General features: G+C 40.2%; 2 protein-coding genes and 2 long non-coding RNA genes across 4 annotated transcripts; 1 reads left to right on the top strand and 3 right to left on the bottom strand.

The window, feature by feature from the left end:
• Positions 1-5,313: 5,313 nt before the first annotated feature.
• Positions 5,314-18,229, bottom strand: LOC135335868 (uncharacterized). Its single transcript, XM_064531494.1, has 15 exons — positions 18,081-18,229; positions 16,437-17,951; positions 16,241-16,378; positions 15,900-16,136; positions 14,276-14,473; positions 13,996-14,190; positions 13,640-13,834; positions 13,277-13,471; positions 12,773-12,967; positions 12,426-12,620; positions 11,912-12,106; positions 11,323-11,520; positions 10,411-10,608; positions 6,088-6,684; positions 5,314-5,903 (listed from the first exon to the last, which is right to left on the bottom strand). Exons 1-15 carry the CDS (start codon positions 18,172-18,174, stop codon positions 5,569-5,571), a joined length of 4,680 nt encoding a protein of 1,559 aa, XP_064387564.1. The 5' UTR covers positions 18,175-18,229; the 3' UTR covers positions 5,314-5,568.
• On the top strand, positions 6,858-8,065 carry LOC135336158 (uncharacterized). The gene is made up of 2 exons (XR_010394775.1): positions 6,858-7,071; positions 7,715-8,065. It is a non-coding gene; the product is annotated as an uncharacterized LOC135336158 (long non-coding RNA).
• Positions 7,164-9,128, bottom strand: LOC135336106 (uncharacterized). The gene is made up of 5 exons (XR_010394701.1): positions 8,829-9,128; positions 8,105-8,317; positions 7,899-8,021; positions 7,787-7,852; positions 7,164-7,490 (listed from the first exon to the last, which is right to left on the bottom strand). It is a non-coding gene; the product is annotated as an uncharacterized LOC135336106 (long non-coding RNA).
• Positions 18,230-20,017: 1,788 nt separating the features above from the next.
• LOC135336077 (uncharacterized) lies at positions 20,018-24,577 on the bottom strand. The gene is made up of 3 exons (XM_064531868.1): positions 23,573-24,577; positions 23,373-23,510; positions 20,018-22,429 (listed from the first exon to the last, which is right to left on the bottom strand). The coding sequence occupies exons 1-3, from the start codon at positions 23,727-23,729 to the stop codon at positions 22,302-22,304; spliced, it is 423 nt and encodes a 140-aa protein (XP_064387938.1). The 5' UTR covers positions 23,730-24,577; the 3' UTR covers positions 20,018-22,301.
• Between the last annotated feature and the right edge of the window lie 1,773 nt (positions 24,578-26,350).

Raw genomic sequence — 26,350 nt, 5'->3', positions numbered from 1 at the left:
AAGGAAGTGGATTGAAGGAAGTAGATAGAAAGTTCGATTGAAGGTTTCTAGCCCATTGGATAGCATTCTCTGATAGCTACCCTTAGCCTGCTATGTTAACAAAAGACTCACAGCCTGCAACAGTGTGGATGACGATCGTCTGAAAGGAGTGACGGTTGATAAGAGCCTATATGGACAGGCCACGCCCATTTAACACTAACTTTGGTGAAAGTCTACTATACTACTGCTACTGATTCTATCAGAAGAAAATAGCAGTACAACAAACCTACACAGCTCTGTCTCTAGCTAGCTAGCTATATAGCTCTGCGTATGACTTTTAGGATATTTTCTCTGATGTATCCAGTATTATAGGAATATTTACGGGGGGGAAATCCAATAATTTGGCGCATGCGCAAGCAGTCGATAGCAGGCCTTCTTTCAAAGGCCGGTGAAGGAGGCTAGGGCTAATTATCAAACTGAGAACAGGTTTGTGGTTAGCCTCGATCCCAGGCCGAGTTTTTGCTTTTATAACGGTTAGGCGACCAACTAGCCGTTATAAAAGCGAAAACTCGGCCTGGGATCCTGTGGAAATGACTGATTCTAAGTTAGATAATTAGCCCACGCATATAATAATGACCTCGCAATAGCCACGCCCATTTAATGGCTTCAATTCCAGTTTAGTGGCCCTACATGCGCATAGCTAATTAATTAATTATGGGCTCCAGTGCATCATATTATGTGGTGCAATTGCAGCTTCTTAAAATTCTCAGCTTATATCACAGCGTATGGGTAGCTGATTGTGGTTAGCTATTACTGTTTCTGAAACCAGCCTACAGCTGAAAGATTGCTCGTGTGTGCTTTTACGCCTGATACCCTGCCATGCCAGTGCTGATCCAGTGGCCACACTTTATCTAAAAATATAAAAACAGATTTTTGCTGCATGTTAACTATAACCAAAATAATGACGGTTCACTACCTATATTCAGCTATATTCAGCTTTATATGAGACTGAGAAGTCTACCATACATAGCCTATAATAATATACAGTCACAAGCTATCCACTATGCAGCTGCATGTGTCCATTGGTGTTTAAGTGGTTGGGTATTGCTATATTATTATATAATAGTAGTTATATACACATGCACACAATAATGCAACGCCATTAAATTATTTTTGCCTATAAGTGTGCATGGGCCTTGGGAACCTGCATACCATGCACAGCCAACTTATTTACCTGGCTCTGTAACACACTATGATAATGCATAATACCACAACAGCTGTCATGGGATTGTATATTATTATAGCTTCCAGTGGTGGTACTGTCCCAAGCAGATGGTCAGCTTCCACTTACTACCACAGCAGATGATCTGTACGGTTGACTGACAATGACTATGTAACCAACTGTGCATGTGGGTATAGCAGATGGCGTTGTGTGCTGATCAACACAATGGCTGTGTAACATGTCGGCACTGATACAATCAACCAAAGAATGCTCCAGCACCTCAATTGTCTCAAGTGTATACGTTGCACATTCACACACACAGATTTATAAAGCGGTTCTGTACTATAAATTCTATATACCATTTCCTTTCATTGCTACTAAACACTGCATGCTCATTTAACTATTCACACATCACATGTACAGCTGATTTCCGTTCCTTGTTTCTCATCAGCCACTTTCTCAATTTGCAAGAGGCCCAGGGGAGGAGGTAATCACCAAACGGTCACTAAATAGTAACATGAGCACAAAACATGAACTATAAATATACCAGTCCAAATGGTAAATCGTAACGGTTTACATAAGACCTTTGTTAGAGTATGTGCCATAGTTTACTTGTGTAAACAGTGACACTTATCTCAAGTAGTTACTTGCATTTTACTATTCAGTGCCCCAAGTGCAGCACATGCAGTACACTATATGTGACAGGGCCTAGGAAAACAACCCTTATGGAGCAAACTAATTAATTGTATTTTATTGCTTAATTAAATAAAGCAGTGCTTAAGCTTCAAATTGATTACAATAACACTCACTTTGCACCTTCCTACCCCAAAATATTTTCGGGTGAAAGGGGGGAAGTATTGACCTACCATTTTGAGAAACGAATGTTCCAAGTTCTATCCGCATACAAGAACAGCATGAAAAAATTCAATGGCTGCCTTGTAACGGCTATACAAAAAAATTTTCAGATAAAAAAATTTTTTTTTTTAGTTAGAGGAGATATTGAAGTTACTTCTTATGAAAGAAAACCAAAATCCTAAAATAGCTCTAAATATTTTACTTTGTAGTGTACTGAACATTATTAGTTTGCTCCATAAGGGTTGTTTTCCTAGGCCCTGTCACATATTATCCACTGAAAAAACTTGTAAATTGTAAAATACAATTCACTATAATTATATGCTGATATAATTATGACATTATTATATCAGCATTGGTCATCACTGAGGCTGCATGTTGTATAAGCACTCTATTACTATAATTATTATCTTAACTTGCTGCTGCAAACATAATTATGGTACAGAGGATTTCAGGTTGGTTGGCAAAGTGAAGTGCACTCTCAACCATGCCCACACACTGTGTGTTTTTTCCTACTAATGCAATTAGTGGTCATGGTTGACTGCACATCAACATCTACCAACCAATCTGATTTCCTCTGTATTATTTATTTAATCAATGCGAATGATACTGTACATGTACAAGAGAGCCCTGCATTTCTAACTATTACGAATTGTATGCGAAACGATGCGATGTACAACGCTTATTTTTTGCATGTCTTTCTTTTGTGATCTACTTGCAATTGAACCACCTTGCGTTAAACTGAACCGTACATATTTATATACAGCATTGTTCAGCCATGCATGGGAAAGGGGCGTATGGTAGCAAATAATGGCTGTTACAATACACACCATCGCCATAAAAGCTTTACTCTATAAAAACACAATCACTCGGGCTTGTCTACACAGGAATTCCTGGTCTACTACCCACTATAACATGATGTACACATCAACTACATGCATCCCAGCTGTGGGGAAGCCTCACAAGTCCCTGAGGGAACAAGTAACACAATTACCCCCTCAGTATCTAATCTAATATTTGATCACAATAGATGCAACAACAAGCTTTCCAGAAGAGCAAATAAATTATTCTACTGTGAGTACACAGTTATAGCTACCATGATAAAGTAGATTAATAATTATAGTTTCCTAATAATAATTTCCACATGCATAATTAATCGCATCATTATAATCGCATCATTATAATCGCATCATTATAATCGCATCATTATAATAGCACTAAAAATTAACGTTTTGAGAAAAGAACAAAGAAGCAGTATTATCGACCACTGTGTTAAGCTCTCAAAAAAGATGACACAAAATTAGTTAGATACAAATGTCTGCATGCATTGCAGGGAAAATAGTCAAAATCATAATCAAAAAGGCTGTCTACAACGTACTGTGAGTATCTCCCCTCGACAACGGAGTCACTAACAACAATTCTGATTTGTTGTGTCCGAATTCGGCAATAAATCGGCGAGTGCTCCCGGTATTTGGATGTGTAATCGTAACAACGTATAGCTGGTCTACGTCGAGATAGAGTTCTTCGCCACCTGTGTACGTGTACTTGCGTATAGTCACCGGAACATTCCAGAATTGACCTGAGTAAGTGTGTGAGTGAGTAAGTGGTAAGAATAAAGCCAAACTTGCGTATCTATACGATTTGCAAGAGCACGAGTGCAACACCTGCTCCAGCTGTGTGTAGTGAGTGCCCTCAATATAATAATGAGACAATAATAGTGATTGTAACGACCATATATAGTCGAAAAGTTTACTGTCAATGCAAGCACTTAAAAAAGTGGGCGCTATAGATCTACAGGTGCTTCACAATTCATTACTGCTGCATGTCATGTTACAAGAGTGATAACTGATTATGTTGTGTGACTGCCATCGCAATATTGCACAGTGCACATGGTTACCATCACAAAAATTATGCCTTAGGCAAAACTGAATGCAATACTAGAGAGAAGCAACCCACAGCAATTCCACAGACAGTCACAGTATATACTAATTTAGGTTTTGTGATTTATTGCTGAGAATTGATCAACCCTGTGAAGTATGCTGCAAACATTCTAGTAATAGAGTATGACACTTACCATACATAAAGTTATGGTAGACTGTTGATGCCATTTCACTATACTCTCATTACTGTGGCTGTCTGTGGATTGCTGTGGGTTGCTTATCTCTATAGTAGCATCCAGAAAAAAGTGGGTCGCCCACAATCGTATTGTTGCCAGTTACAGTGTGTATATGGTCGCCAGTTACAGTGTGTATATGGTCGTTGGGGGGTGCACGTGAGTGTTGTACCCACTGTGATCGTGGACGGGGGTTTGGGTATTGTGCCCAGTGTGATCGTGGGCGGGGGTGTGGGTGTTGTGCCCAGTATGACCGTGGGCGGGGTGGGGTGTTGTGATGGTGTGTGTGGGCGGAGGAGGTGGCTCATCATTGTCTGTTATAAATAACTGAAGGGTCAGGCGACACAGAGAGGTCACTATAGGTGTGCAATGTAATAAGAAGGTGCATGGCCTGCTAAACAGATTTTAAAACAATTATTATTGTCACAGAAATGTGATCCAATGATTTGGTTCCTCATGCTTTGCAAAGGTTTTTCTCACTTGCAAAACATTGCAGCAATATAATTATGGTATAATAATAATGGAACATTCTCACCTCAACTGGTAATAATGCGAGACTGGACGTTACGTTTCCTCGGACTGCTCGACTATCTCGTTGTTAATTACCTCCATTACGAAGCACATCTCTCGATTGTGAACATGGGCATTTTCTTTGACTATTATTTTTCTACTCTGAAGTATTTAAATTTAGCTAACTTACATTACAGTAGTACAGACATCCTAAAAGTGCACACATAAGCTGTTATCAAAACTTCCACATGATAATGGTTTGCAATGGAATCTTCAGAATGTACTGTCAAATGGACTTGTGTGGGCAAACAAATGATGTACTTTGTATCAAAACAGGTATAGGTTACTACAAATATCCTTAGAGCAAACCCTAACTAATTTTACTAGTCAATTTCACTTTTATGCAGTGACAATCATTACCATACACTGGCCCGTGCTGCTCAGGACCGCTTGCTTGCATGCTACGGCCTCGCAAAATACATTATAGCTCAGAGCTCAATGAATGAAAATTGAATCTACATAAAGTGTTTTCCCACCCTCCCTTTTGCACTAGTGAAGCATGATCAAAGCTAACAGTGCAAGACCCATAAAAACATTTCCATTGTGCTAAGATGGCCGGAGGAAACACCAAAAAGTGTAAACAAAAGTAAATCCTTATACACATGTTATACGGGCTTCTAAATCACAGAGAAATTTCCAACTATTATAATTATATAATGCGCAAAAACACAGTTCACATAACATAGTCACATTTCTCTTTACAAAACACACAAAAGATAAGGAATTACTAAACATAATAATAAGATAAAGTATCTTTATATATATCTACACAAGGATGTCTACATTGACTGTTAGTTATAATTATTATAAGCAAACTTGAATTGTCCCACTCTCACCCAATAACCACGGAGCTGCATCTTCCCTCGTCAAATTGAGTAAAAGTAAAATCAGTACCATAGGCTGTGTCCACGATATAGTCTGCATACGTGCCCTCAATCACAGGGTCGTTAGGGCTCTCAACCTCGTACACGGACCCAGCTTGTTGGTTCCCAGCGTAAAGGCAATATTCCCGTCGGTGTTCCCAGGTGAGAGGGTACAGCCAAGCAGTAAATTCGCGCCTCTCATTGGGATGTTGAATCGTAACTTGGTAAAGATTGTCAGTGGATGCGGATGATCGAATGGAACCTGTGAATGGCTCCACAAGGATTGGGATGTTCCAGAACTGACCTGTAGTGGTGTAAAAATAGTAGAAGAGTCAATTTGGGTAATGGCAATTAACACTAAACATGACTGTTGTATATATAAAAGCAGCCAATACACCTTCTTTATAAAATAAGATAGAAGCTATAATTATAGGGTCATTATAAAGGAGTTGTTACACACACAATTGAGAATAAAGTGTAGGACTCACCAATTATTCCGTGTGATGTTTCTCGGAGATTAAAACCTCTTGCTATCACGAACTTGATCATGTGAGCTTGAAACGTCAGCTCTGCTCCATTGTTGTCAGTACGAAATGTGCTCCAGAATGTACTCTGACGACAGAATACCCACATCACCAGATTGACATTTTCGCAATTTGGGACCATGATACGAACGCGATTAGTATACCTTCGAATGCTGATCCTGTTTGCCTGATACATATCAGCAATATCTGCTCCATTAACACTTGCAGTGCACACACCACCTTCGTTCAGGGCAACTCGAATATTCTGACACATTCCTACATTATCCGTGGCTCGCACGTAAATATTATCAATGATGTTTATGTCTTCTCGTGGTTCGCTGGGTTGTACTAGCTCGTAATGTGCATTCACGCCAATGCATTCATCACTCACAAGGTTAACGAAAGCATCTCTGCGACCGTGAAGCTCATAGCATAGATTTATGATATCGTTGGGGCCTATATTATTGTTAATGCTGGCTTCAAAGAAAGATGTCTTGTTGAGAATGTTGAGAGGTACAGTCATAAGGGGATCTCCAATAGCCGTATCATTCACAACAGTAACTGTAAAACAAAATGATCACATGATTACATAATTGACTATAACAAATACAATGGACATCAATCAAATGGCTGCATTTTGCATTCTCTAAACCATTGTACTTGAACTAGTCACACTTGTGAAATTACACTGTTAAAAATGTGGTGCTATTGTAACACCCAAAAGTGGGGTAAAACCATTGTACCAAATATGGCACTCATATATGGAGTTATTACAGCACCAGATTTTAGTGTTATTAAAACACTCATTTTGGAGTTGTAACAGCATGAAAATGTGCTGTACTTGCACTTTCTTGGAGTTACTGCAACTCCAAACTGTGTGTAACTTTTACAACTACACCTACAATGGTGTTATTAAAGCACTGGGGATGGGTGCTGCTGTTACTACAGGTACAGTTGTCATTGCTACTCTTCATGCAAAGCATAAAATATTGCATGCATGCTTATTGCACTTCTCGATAAGCTCATGCACTTGACTTAAATGACGTAACATAATTATAGCATGTGTATAATGATATGCATCACGATAGCATACAATAAAAGTATGAAGATATGTATACCTATAACCTCATAAAGTGTTTAATAACTACGACCACAATACACTTAGGCAGTTCGGGACCTTAAAAATAAAAAATAAAAGGATGCCATGCAGACATGCACGTGGGTACTAAAATGTCAAAAACATAGTACAAGAGTTTCATAGAATGAATCTACTTCATACACTTCTTTCTCTACGATGACGAAGTAGTTCATTGATCCAGATTCAATAGCACTTTTTCTACCTTGAACGAACGTTGCATGTCATCCACCTGCATGTATATATTATGATGGGATAAGGATGGGGCTCACAAAAACAGTAGGCAGTGATATAAGTGAGTAGGAGACAATTATTCAAATAAGCCGAAAGCCTAACACTTTAACAACTGTTGTCACCTCTTCCAAATATCCAGTGTGCATGCATTACTGTGTATAATTATATATGTATGATGACAGGGTTATTCTCGTTATAATAAGCATATACCCCCCCACACAGGATGAATTCAAGGGCAACAGAAGAATCTGTTCTCAAGTATCAAGTATTTGTAACTGTTTATGCATTACATACGTGGAGCAGCAGCTTGACAAATATCATTTGTACTGCATCCTTCTTCTTACAGTATTATCTTCAGAACTGAATAAAAAAAAATGTATGTTTGAAGATATGGGTTTCTATTTACCATTAGATTGTGACTGCACCAGTGACTGCATAGTCTTCGACCAGCTCCTGTAGCTTAACATTGTTCTCCTTTGTTCGAATTCTTTCCAATTTACCTCAAAAGTAAATCTATAGGTATCTTTTCCTGTAATTTCAAAAAATTCTATTACTACTGCAAACATTTACAGCTATATGCTTGAACACAATAATGATTAATAGTGAACTTACATAGACATAATCGGTCAGTGGTGGATAGAAGGTAAGTATATACGCACATCTGTAACTGCTGGTCGATCATATCACTCCTGATAGCACCTTTGTTACGCTTTGTTTTTGGACTATTCCTTTTAAAGAGCAGTGGTTTATCTTTGGACAGATATTGAATCTCAATTTGCGACGCATATTCTTTAACCTCGTTTAAATAGCTCGACTCCATGAACCCTGCATGAAAAGAGTACCTATAGCTCTTACGATGCGATAATTTTGTAAGAAACAACCATTATCTTGTTGTCATTGGAAATTAATTTAACAATAATCGGAAGACAAAAATTATAATTATGATGATTTGTATGCAAATGTAGATACGTGCGAAAAACCAGTCTGACAGGAAAGTGTTCCTAACGCTCAACATACATCTAACTGACGGACACGTGCCCACAAAGCCCAACATATCAGACTGACAGACAAGTGCCCACAAAGCCCAACATATCAGACTGACGGACAGCTGCCCACAAAGCCCAACATATCAGACTGACGGACAGCTGCCCACAAAGCCCAGCATATCAGACGGACGGACAGCTGCCCACAAAGCCCAACATATCAGACTGACGGACAGCTGCCCACAAAGCCCAACAAGAATTATTATATAGTTACAATTATAGTAGTGAGTAGTAGACTTGCAGTCTGTCTATGTCAAGCTTTTTAGCACAACAATGGTTTTGCAGCAACTTACTCTATAGTTCCGAGTCAAAGCAGTGTGCCATCTTGCAGTGTAGTACATCTAGCAACTTAGTCCATGTAGTACCAGAGCACAGTACAGAGCTAGAGTAGGCCTGGCGCCTTTGTACAGTTAAGGTGCACGCAGCTGTGTGCAGAGACTCTCATGCAGGCAGCTGTCTATCACAAGGTTCACGTGAGATCAGTGCTGCACGTCTACCACCCACGATTTTGTTTTGTTTATGTAGTCTTGGCTACCCACCACGCATTTGAGTCTGTGCTCATCAATTAATTATGATCACATCATCAGTGTATGCCCTTGCATGGAAGAGGGGAGGGGTGGGAGCAAAGTAAGAGTTAAATTTGCAGGGCAACTGTACGAGTAGAAAGAACACACTATAAGCCAGCTACTTTGCTAAATACAGGATGTATGATTTTTCAGACGATTGAATTGTTAATAATAATTATTGTTGGGCATTAATTTGTCCGTTAGCGTGACATGCACATAGTCTAGACCTCAATAGATGTTGCAACTTCAAACACATAGTTTTACAGTAACTAATAATGATAACTAGTACTGGTTCATCACATAAGTTATAAATACTGAATAGCTAAAATATTGCCGGTACACTTGAAAAGTGCACTAATTTTTTCTTGGAAAGTTCCTCACAGGGCCAATTGTTCCGTCATCAGTACAAGTGTGCTGCTTCACCCCTGTATACATAATTACGCATGTGATTAGAATTTATACTGAATAAGTATAATAAATAAGGTGACTATAATTATAATCTACTTGCATGCTTGAATATAAAGGTATAATAATTATACCAGATTCAACTATTTTAATGGAACGGGTTTGTTACTATATAAGCAACTATTTATTTACACATGCAACTACACGAATCATTATAGACTGGCCTTGATTTGCATGCAGGTGATTTGTAGAGGTGCTTACATTGCACCATGTATAGTGCTACAATCACACAATTCTTATTTGAGTAACACCATCTGGTGTATAGTTAGAGTAATATGATTTTAACAACTAGGTAAGTGCATGCACAACACTGTTTAAAGTGTTCCACAAGCACTTATAAGTGTATAATAGCACCCTTTATTGTTCTAGTAACACGTAGCAGTTACGACTGCACTCTTAGTGTTGTGATAGCACCATTAGGTGAGTGTTGGCATAGCACTTTGGGTGCTATTGTAACTACCCATTTTTAACAGTGTACTTATATATAATTATAGCAACGATCAACATGCATGGTATATACCGTATAGCCAGTAATTTTCTGGGGGGGGGGAGGGGCAAAACATTTGTTTTAGTCACTTAGTGGATAATATTTTCGTGGTTGCTTGCACTGCAGGTAAATGTTAGGCTTCATTCGTGGGTAAAGTATTTGCTTCAAACGAAAAAAACATCCGCCCTGAAATTACCAGCTATATAGTGACTATATACGGTATGTATAATTTATATTCAGTGTTAGGACCTGCATGTGTGTTAACAGGCCACTTTCTTTATTACACTGTTAGTCTGCCTGTTATTGGCTACATGGCTTCACTACACTAACACTCAAGTATATTATAGTGTCACTAACCGCACTGTGACGCTTCTTCCTCCCATTCTCCCGGTGTGTCACACGACACGGATAACTGAGGACTGGTACATATCCGAACTCTTCCTCCTGTGAGTACACCTGCCCCTGTGCACGATTGGGTTGCCGTAGCGCCGACTTGTAATGGCCCAGAATACTCTACTCTTCCATTTACGAGCACAATGATCTCACAGGTAATTCCTATAAATAAATAAGAAACGTATAAGAGTCAATACAGATATACCGTATAGCGTGTAATTTTCGTGGGGCAAAATATTCGTGGTTTTCGTGGTTGGAGGTCTGACCACGAATATTTTACCCACAAATGAAGCGACCTTGCCTACCTTTACCTGCAGTGCAAGCTCCAACCACGAAAATATTACCTATGAAGTGTCTCAATATTGCTGAACCACGAATATTTTGTCCCCGCGAAAATTACCCGCTATATGTAAATGTTATTGTCATCAATCAATGACATGCATAAACTGTATAATTATTTAATGCTGAGATGCTGATTCATTCAGATGATCGTCAAATAGACAGTTCTGTATATTCACCTAGTTTTGTCTCATATACTTTATACCCTATAGCTCTGAAATAAGGAACATGCAGCTCTCCAGCAAAGAAAACATACCGTATTACTAGAATGTTTTGCGAGCATCAAACATTTGCGAACTTAGAGATGGTTGATCAATTCGCAACAATAAAATCCGCAAAACCTAAATTATTACTAGTAAGTAAACACGATCCTTGCCAGAACGCAATAGTTAGATCACAAAGGGTAAACTTTTCTGCTGATTTGGCTCATTTGCTTTCACCCGCAAAATATTCTAGATAACATGTCATGCGCACAATTCATACTCCGCCAAAAATGTCCCATATATCATTTATTATCCATTCAATGTTGTTTCTTACTTTCACAGACTGGTTCAACTCCAGACCATGTGCCCGAAGGCTGACACTCCCTCAATGTAGCGTCAACCGGGAGACAATAGCCCTCGGGTGCATTACACTCATAAACAGCCTCGGTACCCACAGGGAAAGTTAAGAGAGGCCCCGAAGAGTATGTGATCATTCCATTTGGAAACGTGGACAGCGGGGGACACTGGTCAGCTGTTGGGGAGACAATACTGAAGTACCAGATATACACAGTATCATACATAGCTCAGTATAGGCCTGTAGCCTATAAAAAAAATGCAGTTGAGAAAACAATCAAGGCTATACATTTGGGTTAAACACATGATTATCCTGCAAATACACAGAATAATTATGGCTCCTATAAAATATTATAGGGCATTTACAGACCAATAAGAAAAAATGGTTTAAAGATCAAGTACATACTGATGCACAATGATGTTATGCACGCAGGTAATTACTTGCTTTCTCAGAGCCTATATAATATGGGTCACAAATGATTCTTATGTTCGATCAAAATGAAGTTGTAGCTCATTCAATTAATTTTATGAACTATAATTATTTTCTCACAGAGACTAACAAAACTTACGTATACGTTGGCACACAGGGATCCTGCCAGACCATATCCCTCCGGGTAAACACTCTCGAGTCTCAGATCCGACCGTCAGAATGAAACCTTCATTACAGGTATGAGTAGCATTTGTACCCACATCAAAGTCAGCAGTCATATCCGGACCATATGTAATAGCTCCGTTTGGAATAGATGCCAGTTCTGGACATTCAGCTGTAAGGGAGAATAATTGACTGCAATACGAGCTGATAACATAAACACATTGTAATGTAGCCTATAATATAGGAAAATGCAATGGGGAAAATGTAGTTGAGAAAACAATCAAGGCTATACATTTGGGTTAAACTTATAATTATCCTGCAAATCCACAGACTATGGCTCCCAGGGCATTTACAAAGAAACAAAAAAATTAATGACATACTGAAATAATGATCAAATAAATATTGATCTAATTATTTGCTTTCTCAGACTTATTCGATCAAAATGAAGTTGTAGCACATATTCAATAAGAAATGTTCTTTCTAAATCTTACGTATACGTTGGCACACAGGAATCCTGCCAGACCATATCCCTCCGGGTAAACACTCTCGAGTCTCAGATCCGACCGTCAGAATGAAACCATCATTACAGGTATGAGTAGCATTTGTACCCACATCAAAATCTGCTGTCATATCTGGACCATATGTAATAGCTCCGTTTGGAATGGGTGCCAGTTCTGGACATTCAGCTGTAAGGGAGAATGAACACAAAAGACACGAGCTGATAACATGTGCTGTGGCGAGAATGGCACATCGCAAACTATTTACAGGCAAAGAGAACATAAAAACTGCGATTGATCCAAAAGAAGTTGTAGCACATGATAATAAGAACAAATCTTACGTATACGTTGGCACACAGGAATCCTGCCAGACCATATCCCTCCTGGTAAACATTCTCGAGTCTCAGATCCGATCGTCAGAATGAAACCATCATTACAGGTATGAGTAGCATTTGTACCCACATCAAAATCTGCTGTCATATCCGGACCATATGTAATAGCTCCGTTTGGAATGGGTGCCAGTTCTGGACATTCAGCTGTAGAGGAGAATAATTAGAATGATTGACTGCAACATTAGCTGATAACATAAACACATTGTAATGTAGCCTATAGACAAATGTAATGGAGAAAATGTAGTTGAGAAAACAATCAAGGCTATACATTTGGGTTAAATTTATAATTATCCTGCAAATACACAGACTATGGCTCCCAGGGCATTTACAAAGAAACAAAAAAAATTAATGACATACTGAAATAATGATGTAATTATTTGCTTTCTCAGACTTATTCGATCAAAATGAAGTTGTAGCACATATTCAATAAGAAATTCTCTTTCTAAATCTTACGTATACGTTGGCACACAGGAACCCTGCCAGACCACATCCCTCCGGGTAAACACTCTCGAGTCTCAGATCCGACCGTCAGAATGAAACCATCATTACAAGTATGAGTAGCATTTGTACCCACATCAAAATCTGCTGTCATATCTGGACCATATGTAATAGCTCCGTTTGGAATGGGTGCCAGTTCTGGACATTCAGCTGTAAGGGAGAATGAACACAAAAGACTTTGCATCACGAGCTGATAACATGTGCTGTGGCGAGAATGGCACATCGCAAACTATTTACAGGCAAAGAGAACATAAAAACTCTATAAGTTGCAATTGATCCAAAGAAAGTTTAGCACATGATAATAAGAACAAATCTTACGTATACGTTGGCACACAGGAATCCTGCCAGACCATATCCCTCCGGGTAAACACTCTCGAGTCTCAGATCCGATCGTCAGAATGAAACCATCATTACAGGTATGAGTAGCATTTGTACCCACATCAAAGTCAGCAGTCATATCTGGACCATATGTAATAGCTCCGTTTGGAATAGGTTCCAGTTCTGGACATCCAGCTGTAAGGGAGAATGAACATAAAAGACTTTGCATCACGAGCTGATAACATGTGCTGTGGCGAGAATGGCACATCGCAAACTATTTACAGGCAAAGAGAACATAAAAACTCTATAAGTTGCGATTGATCCAAAGGAAGTTTAGCACATGATAATAATCTTACGTATACGTTGGCACACAGGAATCCTGCCAGACCATATCCCTCCGGGTAAACACTCTCGAGTCTCAGATCCGACCGTCAGAATGAAACCATCATTACAGGTATGAGTAGCATTTGTACCCAAATTAAAAGGAGCAGTCATATCAGGACCATATGTAATAGCTCCGTTTGGAATAGGTTCCAGTTCTGGACATGGCGCTGTAAAGGAGATAACTCTGACCATGTAAAGACTGAGAGAGATTGATCATTTATATGCCAAAATACAGACAGTGGGTCTACTTACCTGGAGGCGTCCCGCAGCTTGGTACACTTCCTGACCACACTCCATTCTCACAAGTTCTTGTAGGTTCTCCCATTATAGTTCCAACATCACACATGTACGTGGCAACTGTTCCGTATGGTCGACCACCAATCTCTGGGAAAATCCTGAAGTCGTATGAGATGGAACCAAGCAAGAAAGCAGGTAGGTCAAGACAGGCACCTGTAATAAGGGGTGGGCAATACAGTATCACACAATGTGCTTATATACAGGTAACTATAATGGAATGAAAGCAACTGAATGCATGCACACCAGGATTGCCAGTACTCTGATCGATGTGTGTGCATTTCTATCAAGGTAATTACTGCTGCCAAGTAACTAGAGCGCATCATCCTGCATGGTGCATGGGATTATTCTATAATAATAGCGACATCACCTCCTGTAAGCCAATTAAATTATGTTTCTATTGTCCACTCTCTTCCATAGACTATTATTAAATTATATACATTATTTATTATTAAATACACACATGTCAGTTAAAATGTACACTATACATGTACATACATTTCACAGAATGGTGAAAAGGAGTGGGAAAAAATGATCAACAGTTACTATGATTGTTGCCAAAAATGATATCGAAAGTTCATTATAATATTAATGGCAGTAATAACAGTGCATGCTCAGTCTTGCAGCTACCAATAGCTAGCTTTCTAGTGCAGAGCTAACGAGTGCTGCAAGTTGCGCTAATTCCTCTCGCCATTCTTTGTTTTTGCTCAAAAACTATTAGAAGAGGTGAAGAGGTAATAGTTTGTTTATTTTATAATGTTACGTTATTATGTTGTATATTATGTAATGTTGATTGCAATTGCTGACAATAATGAATTGAATTCCACACAGTCGTTTAATATACATGTATAGGAATGGCAACAGAAGCTTATCTGATGGCTTGATGAATATCTTCAAGGATAACTTAAGAAGCAACTGCATGGCCTGTAGCTAAACAGTGGCAGCAACCTTTGTCAAAGGCAAAGGGTGCATAGTTTGTACGAACCCTGTCTAAGCCGAGTGTATATATATATATAACAGTGGCGTAGGAAGATTTTTTGCAAGGGGGGGCTTATAGTAGTCTGGCCACGCCCTCCCCAACTTTGTATTCTTGCAAAGACTGAAAGAGGCTGGAATTCGAGACTAGGCTCACAGATCCATCATTATCTCTGTGGTAGATCTATCACTTTGCACTTTAGACTTTTAAAACCTAGCCCATGCATCATTGAAATAATCATGCAATTTACAGTTTAATAGCTAGCATGCTGTAGCTAAGCTAGCTCAACAGTTCAAGCTAAACATTGCTCTCCAACAAGGGGGGGCTCCAGCCCCTGGAGCCACCCCACTTCCTATGCCACTGTATAACTAGCTAGTTGTGCCCATGCGTAATAATTCACGTAAAATTTGATAAAGGTCATGAGCACAAAAAACAAATATATCGTGACACGTACACAGACAAAACCTCATCGTTACACTTACGTTAGATACTCGCTACACTCGCCCCAATAATACACCCTGGACAGTGGCGTAGGAAGTAATTTCTCAATGGGGGTGGGGGGCTCTAGTTTTTGAATGATCTCGTCCCAATACTACACCCACTCACCTTGATCATCAATAATGGTTATGGTGTACCGAGTTCTGGGCAGGTAGCAGTTCTCTCTTGCAACACACTGCACAATCACCTCCACCACTTCCACTGGCTCTGGAATGTCATCATCCAAAATAGTGACTACGTATGGAACGTTGGGGAGTGTAGGGCTATTTATTATCCTCCATCGCAGGTTGCCTTGATCATCAAGACCACCATTATTTTGTGGTGGAGGATCAGCATAATCAGAACCTGCATGCATGGAATTCGAAGTCATGTCAACAAAATATAATTATAATTACAGCACAATATAGACAATAGCAAGAATTGACTGCGTAATGGTATGAACTAAATACCTTCTATGGCTGAGAGGTCTTGAGTGTCAGCAAATGCTCTACTACGCTCTGATCGATCACCACGGGTAATACTAAACATGAGATCAACCGTTCCAACAGTTTCCAGTACAACTTGATCCACTGCTCGAATCCAGGCCACTACATATACAAGGAGAAATAATAACATAAAATTCCAAAAAGTTTTTTAGAAACTTACGTCCAATTGGCTCCAGTTCAAAAGGCAAAGGATAAGCAAATGAAACCTGTTGAGCGAAGCCGTATGCAAATCCCCAGAATGCTCCATTTTGAATGTTGTCATAAGTAAGGTTGAAATTTCCTTGGCCTATGTTGCTGGTACCTCCATAAGCACACACCTGATCAATACCATCCACACTACAGTTGATGGCTTGATATTGATCATCAGGAATTCTAGTTTCTCCATTTACAAGAAACCTTTGTTGATCTGCTGTGGAATTATCGAAGATGCGAGTGGGAAAGATGTAGCTCAGATATCCGTTGAACTGAGTGGTCAAATCCTTGGCTGTAGTGAAGCTGTAGCTGTTCAAATAGGAGTTAGCTGCTGGTATGTAATATAGGGAAGGATCATAATTTTCAGTGCGACCTTCAACCGGTTCAGCTAAACGGCCGAGTGTATATCCAGCCATAGTAACGGGTTGAGTGGACGTAACACTACAATAGGTCTGAGCACTCTGAGGTGTTCGGCACTCAGCGTATTCTCCTGCACCCACTGTGGCCGTGTAAACACCATCTCCAACGCTAACCAGTGCAACTGCTGTTCGATTATCAGCTGAACTTGCTGCACACTCACAATTGATTGTTACTTGTGCTCCAGCAGAAACTGAGCCAATTCTGTACAGTTCACCGCTTTGTCTGACAGCAAAGGGAGCCATGAAAAACAGGTCACCATATGTTGGATGAGGTGGCAATTGTTCTACAAGATAGTCGCAAGTTCCTTCACTGGTTGGAGCTCCACATTGATGCCCAGAAAATACAGCTAATGGCTTGTCAGAAGTGATGATAGAGCCGGTAAGATCGTCAAGATTGCTAATCATCACAGTGTCAAAACGATTGAAAGCCCTCCCATAAGTTGCTTCGACTCGAGGACTTGAGGTGCCAGAACTTGGTAGCACCCAATCGGGATGGGTTTGAGTTTGGGAGGCTTGTACACTGACAGTAGTGTCATCTTGACAAGGAGTAAAGAGAAATCGACTCTGAAATGTAGTGCCAGCAAGTTCTGAAGATGAAAAGATAAAGTACTTGTAATCTCTAGCACCTGGAAACTCAACACAGTTGATAGCCATGTACGCATCAGTTGTTGTAGTTTCATCATTGAGCACATATACAGTGAGCTCATCGTTTGGATCCTCTGCTGTTATAAAGATTCCCTTTTGTCTTTCAGCTTCATCGGTATTTCCATTGTTTTGCACGGCTATGTCTTGTTGGCCACCCCTTCCTGCTGGCAGATTAATAAAAGTGAATTCTCCTCGTCGAGCGATTTCCGTGCGAGACCACAGCCCAGATCCAGGAGAGGTCTCAGCGAATCCTGATCCATTCACTCCCGGCCATCGTGTCTCTAGGGTGAAACTTGAGCTCTCCTGTTCAGTGGTGATGAAAATTCCGATTTGTTGTTCAGTGGTCATTGAATCTTGATTGTTATTCTGCATGAAGGCAAGAGTAAATCTGCTTCCTCTCGTTTTTGGAGCATTAGGATCTGCAGGGAGAAAAAAAATCACAATTATGATCTGCTATACAATTAAGTTCCATGAACTCTTTTGCTTGCAGAAGCATTATAGAGTCTACTGATACATTGATTGCACAGACTGGGAGCTAGGACACTTACTGACATCCAGGGTGGGGTCATCACTAGCTCCAATTGCAGTATGAAGGAGGACAGACAATATTAGCACAGAACACAAGCTTTGCGAGTTAGCCATGGTTGGAAGACTCAACCAGCTATGTTATCCTGAGGTGAATGGCAATTGTTTTGGTCTTATATACCCAGCGCTATCCGGCGTTACCCCACCCCCTGGGTAATGCACATGTGCATTGCTGAAACCATCTAATTTGGGCTTGCAGAATCACGGTTAACCAGAATCACAATGCTTCTTAAATTGAATCACAATGCATATAGATACCTGGAATTTTGACATGAAGATTCAAAATCCCCTGTATTGGGGGGGGGGGGATTTGAGCGATAACTCCCTACTAATTTCCCTATACATGTACTGCTCGTATTTTCAGCTGCTGACTGTGTTGATAAGGGCATTTATACTGTTCCACAGGAAACCAGCATACAATTGCTGGTGACTGAGCTGTGTGCTACACCTGATATATCTGAATTTTAAATGCCATCACTTTTACGAACGAAATTAACATTATAATTATACCAGCTGAGACTTTTAGTAGTTACACCATCAGCACAGTGAAGTTACCGAAGCCTATAGAAGCTCTGAAAGAACAGTTGACCTAGTAAACATTTTTCTTCTAATTTCCCCCCCTTTTCAAAATTCCTGGATCCGCCCCTGCGCGTAGACTGTGTGTGTCACTGTGCCAGCTGTATAACTGCTCAACGGTTGCACTAACAGCTTCTATAGCTAGCCACTTCCTCAGCAGCCGGGTCACTGATAAAAATACTTGATGGCTTCCAGCAGTCAGTGTGAATTGGGACACTGAGTGACACTGCATGACCACTAATGAGACTGAGTCTCGAGATTTATGCTTCAGTAGTGGTCAGGTAGCTTCCTGGTGCATTCACACTCACTACCACAGATAGTCTGTACTGGTCAACACAATGACCAATTAACTGTGAACTGGAGGCTACATGCCACAATGACCAATTAACTGTGAACTGGAGGCTACATGCCACAATGACCAATTAACTGTGAACTGGAGGCTACATGCCACAATGACCAATTAACTGTGAACTGGAGGCTAGATGCCACAATGACCAATTAACTGTGAACTGGAGGCTAGATGCCACAATGACCAATTAACTGTGAACTGCATGGAGGCTACATGCACAATGACCAATTAACTATGCATGTGGGTGATAGCAGACAGCTGGCACAATGACTGTGTAACTTGACCAACTGTGTATGAATGTGAGTGCATGCATAATTAATACTCTCATAATCTGAAACCATATCTAGTGCAGCCGCTTTGTAGCCCTTAATTTCTTTTATACCAGCATTGCAGCTATAATTAATTATCTGCTCTTGGAGATATTCAACGTTTAGCGACCAAGAGATTAAACGTGTATAGATCTATTCATTGCTCATGCACTGAGACTATCACCTGTACAGGCACTATATTATGTGCATGCATGTACATTATTGTACACATGCATGCACATGTATCTTGTTGCAAACATAATATCGTAAATAATGGGCTTTCGAATGGCACTGTACAAGCGTTTGCAGCAGCAAAGGGATGCTATTTCGTTTGCGAAAACTAACAATTCAAACCTTGCATTCGAAATGCAACCCGATAGTCGTAACTTGCATGTGCCTAAAGCATCTATTTTTAAAATTGGAAGTCTGTAGCTCTATTATACAGATATCTAAGACAGTCCAACTATGCATGTGACTATACAGTGGTAATTATGGTTTGTCTGGTGTGCAGGTGTATGTGTGTGGGACTTACCCTCACTGGATCTTCACCAGTGACCGAGGGACTCTCCAACTCCACCCCATGACTGTATGTATTTTTGCATGCACTATTGTCCGACATGGTTTGCATTGTTCTGGCCATGTGAAGGGATGTTGTATACACATGCAGTGGCTTGTTGGAATGCACCCCATAAGAGCACTGTACAGAGAATTTTAGGTTGGTTAAAGTGCAGTCAACCGTCGTGCATTGCAGCATTAGTAAGGAAACGCACAGTGTGTCATGGTTTACTCTAAATTTGAGTGCATGCACTCAAATTTTAACTAAAATCTACTATTCTATTTTAGTGCCACCCCCACCCCGAAGTTATGTGGTCAATTATGGCTTCATTTATGGCTTTATGTGGTTGACAAGTATGCCATCACGGAAAATGTTAGATAGAAGCGCTTTTTAACCGTATAATTGAATTTCAGTGAAGTACGACAAAACTTTATAAAGTAGCCTCGACAACTATAGTTGTCCGACGACCTAGCGTTATTTTACAAACAGATCGGCCTGGGAACGAAGTTACCAATTAACCTGTAAGCTTCCACCTCACTCATTTCCTGGTTTACCCACATCCCAGCTTGTGGGCGGGAAGCCTCACAAGCATACCAGGAAATGGATTGGGCTGACTGTCAGCAATCAAATTCCAGGAAATTGATTCTGAGAAATCTATCCATGCAGCAATCAGTTAATGATCTCAGGATTATGACAATACAGTGGAACCTCTGTTATACCACCTCTGAATAAGGGCCAGCTGCTATATAACGGCCAGGCACCTATAGGTCCCAAATGAACAGTTTGTGTACAAAACAACCTCTCAACAAAGGCCACCTCCGTATATAAAGACCAAAACATTAATTGTTCCCCAAAGGTGTCCGTTATAGAGGGGTTCCACTGTAGTTATGTGACAAATTATTGCGAGCAAGCCATGCACGCGACTCAGAGGAGGTACATGCATGATCCAGAGGAGGTCCAACATACGTGCACGAATCACTACAAGTTCAGTGCATTGTGGCCTGGATGTTATCACGTGACCGCAATGACATCAATGCACTGAACTTGTAGTGATTCATGCACGCGTGTCGGACCTCCAGTCCTCTGTGCAGGATCAATAATTATTGTCTAGCTGACTCAGCATTAATAACTTATAGGCGTAAACGGAATGTAATGAAAGTGCTTAATCAAGCCTATAATTAATTAATCTGTAAGTCGTGGCATACAATACAGATAATCTACAATCCTTATTATTATAGAGAGGTCCCAGCTAGGTTTGTCCTCTGAAAAAAATCTTAATCTATGGTTTCTAGATTTCCCATCATGCACTCTCTCTTTTCATTATTCTCGATCTGCATGTACTGTACGTGTATTAAATGCGAACTGTACATGACACAATCAATAATAGGTGTCACTATAATTATGCATTTGTAAGTCTGCTATTAGTACTGTAGCTTATAGCTTTGGCGCCTCCACTGAGGCATTATAGCAACCGCGGGCTGGGCTAGGCCTATGCCAAATATTCAAATTTGTTCCCTTATTATTCAAATTATTTATTCTGACTTGATCAGCCTATTACTCAACTTACTCAACTTCATCAGCCTATTACTCAAAGTGATGACATTAACAGCAGCGAAATGAAACACCTATAAATTATATAGCACCAATAAGTAAGTCATATTTTAATTTCAGCAGCGAAATAACGTTTAAAATGAACTAACAATTAAATTTACTGGCCCTGTGAAAATAATGTAGGCGTGTTCTGATCTACTGTGCAAATTAATGAACTATTTTCACAGTTCAAATTGTAAAAAATACTGCCTATTATTCAAAAAATTATTCCAGAATATTTGGCACAGGTCTACGGCCGCTGCACTTTCAAAGTGCGTTTTGAAATTGAACAATGAATCACGTTTATTAGCACTCAAATTAAGTAATGATGAAAAAAGTACCTCTGCACTAAAATAGAAAGCCGCTATATATATAGAATTATGATTGTGGTTGTTGCTTCTTTGCTTATAATTATTCTTATAGCCCCAGAACATAATTATCAGGAGCCATAATTATTTAAGACTCCATGCAGGCTAGCTTCTTTGCTGACTTTGCTGCATGACATTGTGATCCTATATAGTCCAGTCCCTATAGAAAACTCCGTTCAGTAGCATGCCTCTAGTCTATAATGGATTATTGCTCCTGTTACTTGCTGCTTAGCCAGCATGCATCGATGCTCATGCATAGTTGTATAACACTCCTTTGGTTTCTATATAATAGATCTACCTTAACTATAATGACATAATTATCTTCGCGCAGGTATTAATTTATATGCTAACCACTTAGAAACGCTAACCCCTGCACGTTGGTACACTTCTAATTCCAGACCACACTCCATTCTCACAAATCCTTCTTCGGTCTCCTGCTAAAGTTTCAACATCACACTTGTACGTGGCAACTGTTCCGTATGGTCGACCATTATAATCTCTGGGAAAAACTCAAAGTCGTATGAGATAGAGCCACCAGAGAAAGCAGGTAGGTCAGGACAGGCACCTAAGGGGAGTGACGTGGGAAATACAGTATTAAACAATGCTTATACAGATAACTATATAATTGAACGAAAGCAACTGAATGCATGCAAGCCTAGTTAGCCAGTATTATTTTTAAGTGTGCACAAATCCCCACCAGGGTAATAATATAACCTATAATTATATGATACACTCTAGATTGTACCATCATCCTGGGATGTCCCTAATATATTATAGTGACGTCTGCATGCAATCAACTGCATGCATTTTGTGTTTCTAGTCAAACTATATAAAATTGTCCTCTCTCTCCACATGACAACAATGTTCTTGACATGGAGCTCTTCATGCATGCAAGCATTCATAAAATGTTATTGGCCTCAATAATACCGTATTACTAGAATGTTTTGTGAGCATGCATCAAACATTTGCGAACTTTGCGAGGGTTGATCAATTCACAACAATAAAATCCGCAAAACCTAAATTATTACTAGTAAATACACACGATACTTGCCAGAACGCAATAGTTAGATCGCAAAGGGTCAACTTTTCTGCTGATTTGGCTCATTTGCAAATGCTTTTCATCCGCAAAATATTCTAGTAATACGGTATAGCATTTGCACGCTCACCTTGATCATCAATAATGGTTATGGTGTACCGAGTTCTGGGCAGGTAGCAGTTCTCTCCTGCAACACCCTGCACCATCACCTCCCCACCACTTCCACTGGCTCTGGAATATCATGCATCGTCCAAAATAGTGACTACGTATTTTTTGTTAGGGGTCATAGCGCCTCTTCCCCATCGCAGGTTGCCATGTTGATCGGGCCCACCGTTAATTAGTGGCGGAGGAGGTGTATAATCAGAACCTGCATGCATGGAAGTCATGTATTGTACGTATATATATATAGGTGTATAAATTTATAGCCAATAGACTTGTCAATGACTGCATATACTGTATATATAATAAATACCTTCTATGGCTGAGAGGTCTTGAGTGTCAGCAAATGCTCTACTACAGTCTGATCGATCACCACGGGTGATACTAAACATGAGATCAACCGTTCCAACAGTTTCCAGTACAACTTGATCCACTGCTCGAATCCAGGCCACTGAATAAACAAACAAAGAGAAAAATGCATAAAAATATCACAAGAATTTTCTGAAAACTTACATACAACTGGCTCCATTTCAAAAGCCAAAGGATAAGCAAATGCAAACTCTTGAGCGTAGCCATATGCAAATCCCCAAAATGCTCCACCTTCAATGTTGTCGTAAGAAAGGTCAAAATTACCTACCCCCATAAACCTGGTAGCTTCGTAAGCACACATCTCTAATTTGAACCACCTACTAAACAGTTGATGGCTGCGTATTGGTCGGAAATGTATGTTTCTCCATTTATACGAAACCTCTGCCGATCTCGTGGAGAATTATCGAAGATGCGAGTGGGCAAGATGTAGCTTAGAAATCCCTGGAACTGAGTAGTCAAATTTTTGGCTGTACTGAGACTATAACTATTCAAATAGGAGTTAGCTGGTGGTATATAAACGAGAGCTGGATCTCCAATCGGATTAAAAGGAAGTGGTGGATTCTGAATGTTTTGAAGGTTGTCAATCAAGTTTCCAAGTGTGTAAGCAGCCATAGTAACGGGTTGAGAGGACGTAACACAACAATAGGTCTGAGAATCCTGAGGTGTCAGGCACTCAGCGTATTGTCCTGCACCCACTGTGGCCGTGTAAACACCATTTCCAGCGCTAACCAGTCCAACTCGATTATTACCATCAGCTGAACTTGGTAAACACTCACAATTGATTGTTACTTGTGCTCCAGCCCCAAGGGAGCCAATTCTGTACAGTTCACCACTTTGTCTGACAGCAAAGGGAGCCATGAAAAACAGGTCACCGTATGTTGGATGAGGTGGCAATTGTTCTACAAGATAGTCGCAAGTTCCATCAGCAGTAGGAGTTCCACATTGATGTCCAGAAAATACAGCCAATGGCTTGTCAGAAGTGATGATAGAGCCGGTAAGATCGTCAAGATTGCTATTCATCACAGTGTCAAAACGATTGAAAGCCCTCCCATAAGTTGCTTTGACTCGATCAGGTGTGTTGCCAGAACTCAGCAGCACCCATGCAAGCGGGATGAGTTTGGGTTTGGGAGGCTTGTACACTGACAGTAGTGTCATCTTGACAAGGAGTAAAGAGAAATCGACTCTCAAATACTCCTCCGTCCTCACTAGCTGAAAAGATAAAGTACTTGTAATCTCTAGCACCTGGAAACTTGACACAGTTGATAGCCATGTACGCATCAGTGGAGACCAATTCATCACTAAGCACATAGTGAGCTCATCGTTTGCATTTTCTGCTGTTATAAAGAGTCCTTTATGTCTGTCAGCTTCATCGGTATCTCCATTACTTTGCACGGCTATGTCTCCTTGGCTACTCTGTCCTGCCGGCAGATCAATAAAAGCGAATTCTCCTCGTCGAGCGATTTCCGTGCGAGACCATAGCCCAGATCCAGGAGAGGTCTCAGTGAATCCTGCTCCATTCACTCCCGGCCATCGTGTCTCTAGGGTGAAATGTGAGCTCTCCTGTTCAGTAGTGATGAAAGACCAATTTGCTGTTTAGTGGCTCCTGCAGTTTGTGCGTGGTTCTGCATGAAGGCAAGAGCAAATTTACTTCCTCTGGTTTTTGGAGCATTAGGATGTGCAGGGAGAGAGAAAAAAATCACAATTAATAGCAGTTTTGCAAAAGCATAAAAGCCCTGGCTGCATACTAAGTTTTGATGGTACGTAGAAAAAGCTGCACAGAGGACACTTGTTTTACTGATAGGGGTTGGTAGGTTACTTGAGATAGTACCTATTATGCTATCCTTTTATGCTCAAGTTCACATACAGTTTTCAAATCGCCTATTACTCCCTCCAAAGCACAACATAGACCCCATGCATGTATTTGCACAAGTAACATCAAATTAATGGCCATCTTCACCATCAGCTAGTATAGATCTACTTCTATCATAACCATCAGGCCTACAAATTACGTTTGTACTATGATTTGTACTTTAAAACCTATAGCTTCCAGTAGATAGCGGTCATTATAATTATAGTGTCACCGCATGCATGCTCTAAGAAGATGGCAAGCTTCCAGTGCATGCATGGGTGAACCTCACTACCACAGCAGATGGTGTAGCCTTGTTTCCAGCTGAGTTGTCTAGTCTAGTCTAGCTAGCTTAGGCTATTTTCATTTAAAAAAATCGGCCTGTGACTGATGGTGGTGTGTGTGTCACTGTGCATGTGGGCATTGATGCAATGAAAGTACCGCGTGATGCCTCGATGGAGACACCAAATCTGATTTTATATTAGCCTCGATCCCAGGCCGAGTTTTCGCTTTTATAACGGTTAGGCAAACAACTGGTTGTTTGCCTAACCGTTATAAAAGCAAAAACTCGGCCTGGGATCGAGGCTAATTTTATATAAGAGTTCTTTACTATCAATTCCGTACCCATTTCCCGTCAATGCTATATAGGCAAGTTGACCGAACACACGCTTATTTTTAATGTGCATATTATTATATTCACACAGACGGTTTCCAAATGGTCTACTATACATAGTAACATGCATGGCCACAAAACATGAAATACCAGTCAGTAATTTGCAGCTTATGATCATGCACTAGCTATAGGAAGTTTAGGGCAAACTGTAAAATAGATAAGTGTACATGTAAAACCTTTGATATAATTATACAGTGGTGCACGTCCTGCCATGGTTTCTTTGTGTGCCCCAAGTGAGCTGCAAAGCACAGCACTAACGTATATACAGTGGTGCACTGCCATAGTTTATTTGTGTAACGTATATATATGCAGTGAACCACTCTATAGTAGCCACCCTTGGGGAACAACATTTTGGCCGTTATATAAGGATGGCCTTTATTGAGGGATTGTTTTGTACATTTGG

The sequence above is a fragment of the Halichondria panicea genome, chromosome 5, assembly GCF_963675165.1.
Source record: "Halichondria panicea chromosome 5, odHalPani1.1, whole genome shotgun sequence".
Lineage (NCBI taxonomy): Eukaryota > Metazoa > Porifera > Demospongiae > Suberitida > Halichondriidae > Halichondria > Halichondria panicea.
The sequence above is the reverse complement of the archived record's forward strand: the minus strand, read 5'-3'. Positions and strand labels throughout refer to the sequence as shown.